Consider the following 9,391-nt stretch of genomic DNA (forward strand, 5'->3'; position numbering starts at 1 on the left):
ATGCACATATTATTGATAAAAGCTAACCTCTCAGTGATAGGTTTATACATAGCTACCATTTCGACTATTTGCCTCCTAAGAGCTTTGTTATTGATCATGGGTATTTTAGTGCGTGATCAATGATTGTAGCTTTCGATTTATATTTCCTTCATTTTTGCAGAAAACTTCTTAAGGTGGTTCCTGTGAATTTCAAAGTACTTAGGAATATTTTCATAAAATTACAACTTATTCTTCAAAATATAGTAAATATGTCTATATTTTTTTTTATATAGGTTACCGAATAAATGCGTTTGCAATATTTATTTAAAAACGAAGCTTTTTACGTTGATCTATACAGGTCAGCGTTATGTCCAAGACGATAATAATCAATAAACGTTTAAGAATTACTTTAGACAAATATAAAAATTAAAGACAATACAGCATATATTCAGTACTTTCGAGTAAGGGAAAAAAATTATTGCAAGCCGAACTAATTAAAAAGATATTTAATGTTAAATGTGTGAATGTGGTTACCAATTTGCACCATATTATTCATGGAAACATGGCAACGTCGCACCAATATTCGATTTAGCGCGCAATTTAAATCTTTACCGCAATACTTTATTATATGTGGATGTGTAAATATCATAACCATAAATACATAATTAAATAAATAAGAATAATAAATGTATGATTTATAAATAAATTCAATTTATTGCATAACATATAATTTTATAATTTGAAAACAGAACTGATACACAAAATAGTATATATAACTTTTTTAATCAATAAAATACTGCATGAATTCACATAATGCAACAAGTATTATTTATCGTTTGAAAATAATTCACAAATTTTTTTAAAAATATTGTTATTAGTGGTTACTCTCGGCTTGTCATTAAAATTTTCTTGAAGCAATATTCTAATTCCTTGTTCATCATTTTTATGGAACGTTTCCTGTAAAATATGATCATTGATTCCAACCTTAGCCATTTTGTTTATAATAGGCTGAGAAATTTTATTTTTATATTGTTGCAAAGAAGCTTTGTTTAATAATATTGCATTTTCAATTTCCTTTGCTTGTACTATTTGATCGATGGTTTTTGTATTCATCTTCACAGTATTATCTGTAATTCCTACTTTATGTATAAGTTTCAACAGAAGTTGAACGTCAGTTACAGCATTATGTAAATTTTCAATATTCTTATTTAGAAGAAATTCTTTAATTAGAGCCTCCATGGAAAATTTTTCCTTCATTTTTCGTCTCTCTGGTAACATTTTCTTGAATATAATCAATGAATCCGTAAAACCGTATACTACAAACTTGAATCTATCCATTAATCCTAAATTAAAAACTAAGTTTAACATCCTAGGCATATCGAAGCTGTTAAAAAATCATTAAATAATTAAAAATCAAATTATAATTGCTGATATATACAAATCTCATGATAATTATACTCTTATACTACCTAAAAGCATTATGTGCTAATAAAATAATGGGACATTTGAAACTATTTAAATAATCCCAAAACTGGATAACAGCAACTCTAGCTGGGAATGCTTCTACTTTTTCTTCTTTGTAATATAGATCACCGTTTATCATTTTCAAACCTGTTACAAGAGATGCTTGTTTTGATATAATTCTGGAAGAAATTATGTAATTTTCAAATGATGTCTCATCAGTGCATGCAGCAATCTGCAAAAAATTTTACATTTTTATGTATAAAATGTTAATAATTTTAATGCTAATTATAAATAAATCAATAACCTGACATATTTCATCGGATTTACTAAATCCTTTTGTTTCTAAATCAAACACTATGGTTTTAAAAATATTTAAATCATTAAATGGCCTGTTATTGTTTTGTGAAATCATAACAGGCATAGCTGCTGAAACATTTAGGAAAGAAACGCCGCTTTCGTAGGTTATTCCCTCTTTTCTAAAAGAAGTAGCAGTTTTAGACAATCTCAATTTTTTTAACTGTAATCTTCGCTTTTTTGTTAAAATCCTTCTATTAGAAATCGATTTATTTTTTCTTTTGATGTCCTTTTGATTTCTGTATTTATTAATTTCGTAGCCTTCGTGCAATTGCATTTTTTTCAAAACGTTTAAAATATATTGACAGCCAAGATTCTTTTGACATACGGCTGCAGCAATACGAAAGCTCAGTGACTCTGATCCACTATAGTGCCTTGCTTTAGGACTTTTGCTGGCAATTAGACTATTCGTGGATTCATTTCCTTGCGTTGAAGCACAATAAGCAATTTTCTCTGCATTCTCAACATAACGTGTAAATATTTTAGTCAAAGCAAATTGTAAATTTATATCTTGTAATGGTTTCCCGCTCGGCAAGTTTTGATGTACGTATTGATTTGGTGAAGTTTTACCTTCGCACCAATCGCCACATAATACATGATCTCCGTAAGCATGAGGAACGATACTTCGTAAAGCCGCTTCAATTTTACTTGCATTGCCTTTGTTCTGTTTTACTGCATGTGAAAAACAGTGTGAGAAATATTGTAGAAGTTTAAATGGCAGTTTTATTGCATATAAACAACTTGTTAATGCTTTATGCGTATGATTATAGTCTGACCATTTAGTAATTAAATGCGGTGATAATCTTCGAACAGCTGATATGGTGCTTGAATCGTCATCGCCTATTAACGTGGTTATAGTGACTCCTTCTTGTTTAAATAATACATTATTATTTATAAGGTCTATTGCCATATTAGGCTCCATTCCTTTTGCAGAACATTGATAGTTCTGCCGGCAATCATGCGAATCTTTAGAATAGCCAAGACTACATTTACGACATGAGGAACAACGTATTGCATAAGATATTATTTTACCAGAATAATATCCGATTAATGTTCCATGGCCGGACAAGCTATTGTAGGATCTTCCAGTTCCTCTTTTCTGCCAACCAGCATCATAAGATGCTATTAATTTACAAGTTCCATCAGATTCTTCACTCCTCTCTTGTGTAGAATCACTCAAAATTACATTTTCTACCATTCTAAACATACAAGTTTATATAAACGCATATTAGATTCAAACACAATATAAAGTGATGAAAGTATTATTAGAAATATTAGGAATACCGAAAATTGTGAAATTTATTGATTTATTTTTATTACTATTTTGGAGTACATAATAATAATGTATATTACTTATTAATTAATTAGATAATCAAAATAAATTTCTTATAAATGTGTGAAATACATGATTTTTAATAATACTTTTCATATTAAAATAAAAAACTTTAACTATAGATATAATTAAATATACAATTTGAACAAATGTAAGTTCACTAAGTTCTAAAAACTCAAAAGGTACATATTATAAATGTTAACTTTACTGTCAGAAATAAAACTTACTGATCCTTGTCTTTCAATGCATTAAGTGTCAATGCTTTTTCTATTCTAATAGATTCAACGCATGATTCGACAGCCACTTTCTCAATTGCAGGTCCAACTAACCGCTCATATTTTTTAACCGTAGTATCTGATACCGCAGGAATATTCATTGCAGACAATAAACTATTTAAGTGTGTTTCGCCCAATCCGCCATCAATCATTCCTATAAACTGTAACGTTGCGTTCTCGCAACGTTACTATAGCTGCCATCTAGCGCTTTGCTAATCTCAAGCGCTAGATAGGCGGGTCGCGTACGAACTAGGGAGTCATCAACCGATAAGTATTGATCTAGGATCGATAACTTGTCGGCTCCCTAGTGCCGCGCGATGGGTGTAGCGGGACAGCGGCGGGACAGGCGCAGGGCCTTACCTGCTCCCGCGGACTGCCCCGACACACGTAGTTTAGAAGTCAAAGGTGACACAGTGCCCGGATCCTTCCCCGCCGCCGATAACTCCGCGACCAAGGCTACAGCCGCTGCCTAGTACAAAAAAGGTGCAAGTGATATTGCAGCGACTGCAGCCCGGCCGCGAACCCATACCGGACAGCGGAGAATACCAGCCCTTTGGGCCAGTGTCAAGGGCAAGAGGAAGAAAGAGAGAGACGAGAGCGAGAGCGAGAGCGAGAGCGAGAACGAGAGAGAGAGAGAGAGAGAGAGAGAGAGGCGAAAGCGAGAGAAAGGGAGAGAGAGAAAGCGAGAGAAGAGAGCCAGCCTAGAGTAAGCAGAAAGTAGGGTGATTATTCGTTCTGTGAATAAGTCCTGTGACGTCCCGGGGTGTGCTAGGGCTTTAGGGCTCGTAGCACCGAACGGTTTTATAGGGAACCGCTGGCCCTGCTCACCTGTCACGGGTAAGCGGGTAACTTAGCGGAGTGGTCATTCCATTGGACCTGTAACGCATGTCACATCGTGTAGAATCGCGAATTAGCCAAAGTGTTCGCGATTACATTGACTCGTTTTGAGTTCGACCGTTGACTGGGACGTTCCCTTCAGTCATTTCAAGGCCGCGGACTTAGTATCATTATCGTGAGGACTCGCGACCTCAGGCTTACAGAAGTAAACACTCCGGGTCGTTGTTGTGTTTAAGTACGCGGGAACGGAGCGAGTGCGGGTAACCGTCGCGGGACGCGCACGCGCGGAAAGAGGGACTTATCCGCGTAGCGTCGAGGAGTAGTTAGCCTAGGGATCCGCCGGTGGCGCGCGAGTACCGCGCGACTCGGTGGGGCCGCCGCGAACGCCAACTAGTGGCTCGAGCGCGAGGCTAGCTAGTACGTCATCGGGACTCCAGCCGCGTTCGCACCACTTAGGCCGCGTCCACACGTAGGACCTAACGCAACTCCCCAATACCGTGTAACGCGAACCGGATACTGTATTGATTAGTGATATTGTAATAAAGAGAGTCTAACCGAAATTAGCGATTCATTGTATTAGCACCCCATCCCCGATAGTCGCGTACGAGGGTTAGAACCCCCTCTGCATAAATAAATATTCGGGTATTATCAGAAGTACATCGAAGGCGCCCGGGTCTAGTAGGAAGTCGCCTATTGGGACGCGAACGCGATCGGTGAGGGATCACTCCTCCCTCCCCTTCTATACTATCCCCAAGGATAGCCAGTAGCGTTACAAAACATATAGTATTAAGTATAATTGACTTATATATTAATAATAAACAAACTGAATAACATTTATATCCATCATACCTAGAACAGCTTTATAATTAATCTCGAATTTTCCAGATGAATTTTCTTCTTTGTTAGTGGGAATCTTATATAATATTTGACATTGCATACACTTTATTGTTAAGACACTAGCCAAACCATGTTGCCTCTCGTTAACAATGTTCCTCAGAGATAAAGGTAATTCACATTTTTCACACCACAGCTTCTTGGCCAATGTTGTTAAATCTACAATCCTACATTTTTCTGCAGATTCTACTTTGCTATATGATGGAGTTTGTTGCTAAAAAATTAATAAACAGTGGATAAAAATAGATTATCATTAACATCAACTTACATAAAGTTATTCATATATGTTATTATATTGTGTATTGTAGACTGATTATGAGTAAAATTGAAATAATTATTATATTCAAAAACAAATTACAAGTTAGGTTACTTACCTTTAATTGTCTACTTTCCGTTACACGCTTCAAAATCTTTGTTCTCTTTGCGATTACAGTTTTCTTTGCGTATTGGCCTTTTCTTTTTCCTCGTATTCTTCTTGTAATATGGTTGGAGTTTGGCGACATTTTATGTATAAAAAATATCTCCTTTATTTTAAACAAAAACAAATCACCAACGGCCCAAACGCACATGCCATCAGAAATCAGAATTTGAATCACGAGCACGACATACATATTGCGCAATGCGACGTTGCCAACTTTACTTCTACTTGAATACTACGTAAACCAATGCGATATTAAAATTGTATAAAAATAACTAAAATAATTTTTTCTTTTTAAGTAAATACTTTAAAAACTCCGAAAACTCATAACAAAATTTTAATTTTGTCTCTTTCATTACGAATTAACGTTTTTAAAATATTTTTTTAAACGTTGTATTGAATACGCATGACCCACTTTAATCCACGCAAAAATGCAAATTATGGTTTTCCTTTTTCCAATTGTTTTTTTTCTGTAAAAATATTAATACATATTTTTTCTCTTCTCAAAAGACACTTTATAACGAAAGGTTACTCAGTGCACAGTGCAGTTTCTATTTACTTATTTATGTATTATTTACTATAAATTGAAATTAGAAAAGGATACTCAATTTACCTCATTTCTCTCCGTAATTTGTAAAGCTCCAAAATAATCGAAGGCAGAAGATCAACGATTTCTCGTATACATTTTGAAGAGGCTAAGATCCATTTAAATTTTCTTCACATGCTGCGTTATCTGAAAATTTTGAAAATGCATTAACACATACGGAAAAATCATGTTAATTTTCTATGTATGTAGATTAACTTCTAATGCAAAGCTAGCATATTGGAGGTAGACATTTTACATACTCATTTTAAACACATACGATGAGTAACTGTTTCTCGGACTTGCTCAAAGAGAGAATACGGAAATCGGGATCTATACATATGCTAGCCCTATATCACAAATCAAGCTACTTTTATTGTTACATAATATATTATCGGGATCGCCAAAGCACTTTTTTGATCGTAAATTGCGGAATAACGTCATGATGTTATTTGAATACCATTTCCTATGTTATTATACCCTATGTTATGACCTCACCAAATTCCGGGGCAAATTTTTGCCTTTTAGACGAACTTTAAGTAAAAATCAGGTAAAATGGACAAAATTTGAATTGAAGATCAGTCAACGGCCATATTCATTGTTGTTAAAGCCAAAGGAAGACTGTTATCCAATTATGGCTCAAAATTTTATTGTGTTACAGTAAAACTTGCCCAACTCATGCGAACGCGCCTTAAGCTGGACAAATTTAAGATTTTCTTTATTATTATTGTTGAATCTCTATAAAAGAGGTAATCTAAGCTTAATATAAGCTTTCCTTCCAGTTCCCGACAAAAATCGGGATGTAAATAGTAAAACTTGTCCAACTCATGCGAACGCGCCTTAAGCTGGACAAATTTAAGATTTTCTTTATTATTATTGTTGAATCTCTATAAAAGAGGTAATCTAAGCTTAATATAAGCTTTCCTTCCAGTTCCCGACAAAAATCGGGATGTAAATAGTAAAACTTGTCCAACTCATGCGAACGCGCCTTAAGCTGGACAAATTTAAGATTTTCTTTATTATTATTGTTAAATCTCTATAAAAGAGGTAATCTAAGCTTAAAATAAGCTTCCTTTCCAATTCCCGACGAAATCGGGATGTAAATAATAAAACTTGTCCAGACTCATGTGAACGCGCCTTAAGCTGGACAAATCCGAAAACTTGTCCAATTCTTGTGAACTAGGCTTAAAGCTGGACAAACCCAGAAACTTGTCCAATTCTTGTGAACCAGGCTTAAGGCTGGACAAAACTAGAAACTTGTCCAATTCTTGTGAACCAGGCTTAAGGCTGGACAAACCTAGAAACTTGTCCAATCCTTGTGAACCAGGCTTAAGGCTGGACAAATCTAAAACTTGTCCAAATTATTGGACAAAATTTCATTGTTTATAATAATTAATTAATAAAACATTTAAAACATGATAAAACAAAGCTAAAACAGTAACGTACTACAGTAAAAATCCAAATGGTTAAGGTTTCATGAAAATTTGTCCAAATCTTGTAAAACCGCCTTAAAGTCACAGCGCCTCTAGCGGCCGAAAATGTAACTAGAGTACCTATTTAGGTAGCTGCACGGCCCAGAGGAGCTCAGTCGTTCTCTCGGACTGCTCTGGAGCAGTCCTAAAGGAACCTGTTAGCTTCTGAGCTCGGTTCCCTATAGGAAAAGGAGAGACGTAGGGTAGAAGTTAGGTTAGCTTAGGGACTCTGCTATGAAGCAGTATGGCCCGTGCATTGTAGCTTCTGAGCTCTGTATTGGGTTAGGACTTTAGATAGGTTAGGATAGGACCCCATTTTAGGTTCACGTATGGTAAGCAGCGTGAATATATTACTCGATATCTAATGTCGGTTTCCTAATCATGTACAGATTTTATTTTGTTAAATAAATAACCTGTCAAAGGACCTTGTAAATATTATTACGATTTACGTGTAACGTATCATTTAGAATTCTCTTGTTCGCATAAATTATAGAGTAACGTTCAATAGACATTTTCTATGGAAAAACTTCCGATTATTGTTATCGTGAAAAATCGTCGACTCTATATTTATGTGAATAAATAGGAAGTATGGTTTGATAATTCAATTGTTTGTGTGGTATAAAATTTCGATACTTTCAAATTATTTTTGAAATAAAACATTAATATATTCTCTTAAGTTACATAATTGTTTTAGAGGGACGTATCCCTATATATATATATTCAAGTCTTCATCTGACATAAAAATTTGTATTTTCTTTAGTAGACTATTGAACTACATATTCTAGTCGTTTATTCAAGATAAAATATTTATATATGTTCAGGTTCTTTATTCGAAATAGAATATCGACATATTGTATGTATGGTTCTCAAGGACATATCCTCATTCAAGTCACTTTTCCTAAATGCTTATTAAGCTATTTTGAAGTAGGGTATTGAACTATATATATATATCGCGCAAAGACATAGTAAGGTTTATTGTATATTTTGATATGTTCTCTGCGAATAATATATTTTTTATCGACACATAAGTTTAAGCTATTTTGATACATAACAGTACTACTGTTTTATAAGTTCATTGTTATTACTGACTTTGTGAACCTACTGAGTTAGATCATTATCTAGTTTATAAATTACAGTGTTGTTAAATAAACGATATAAATATATATATGCTATGGACTCTGTTACCTATCAATTATTTTATAACGCTGGGTTTCCTTTGGCATTAATTCGAAAGGAACAGCTCAGACTTAAAAACATTCTACGGACCCATGTTCTGGGGAAGAGAAAGAGAGGAGGAAAGAAGAACAAGGAATGTGAAGACAATATTCTGGCCACAGCATTACACGGTTGTGTTTCCATTGAAGGTCTATTGCGTAAGGCTGGTTGTTCAGAGCAAACGGTCAGAGCAGAATTAACACGTCACGAGCATCTCCGAGCTATAGCCAAGGTTGGCGATTCTACCAAGAATGCCTCGACCGATCGACCTCCACACATTAAACAATTAAATTTTGTTAATTTTATGAAAAATTAACTGGTGGCAGCGACTAAACCCAAATTCAACGCCGCAGCCATAACACCTATCAGTGACGCCGTGATCTGATCTTTTTCTTGACGAAATTCGATTTTTGTTAAATCAAAATATAAATGTTTTTTAATGATAGGTTTTTGCTTGCTTGAAAGAAGAATGTTCTTAAGACAATTATCAGATTGTGGCGTCTGTAATAAAGCAGAATAACAAGAATCGGTTCAAAAATAACACCGTACTATTTTCTCAAGTTTCCG

The 9,391-nt window shown here is 34.6% G+C and overlaps 1 protein-coding gene across 1 annotated transcript; it reads right to left on the bottom strand.

The window, feature by feature from the left end:
* Positions 1–804: 804 nt before the first annotated feature.
* Positions 805–3,557, bottom strand: LOC136781307 (uncharacterized). The gene is made up of 4 exons (XM_066740158.1): positions 3,358–3,557; positions 1,748–2,996; positions 1,449–1,675; positions 805–1,363 (listed from the first exon to the last, which is right to left on the bottom strand). Exons 1-4 carry the CDS (start codon positions 3,555–3,557, stop codon positions 805–807), a joined length of 2,235 nt encoding a protein of 744 aa, XP_066596255.1.
* Between the last annotated feature and the right edge of the window lie 5,834 nt (positions 3,558–9,391).

This window comes from Prorops nasuta, unplaced genomic scaffold (assembly GCF_024137725.1).
Source record: "Prorops nasuta isolate Cenicafe-Biocafe unplaced genomic scaffold, Cenicafe_Pnas_1.2 PNAS00022, whole genome shotgun sequence".
NCBI lineage: Eukaryota > Metazoa > Arthropoda > Insecta > Hymenoptera > Bethylidae > Prorops > Prorops nasuta.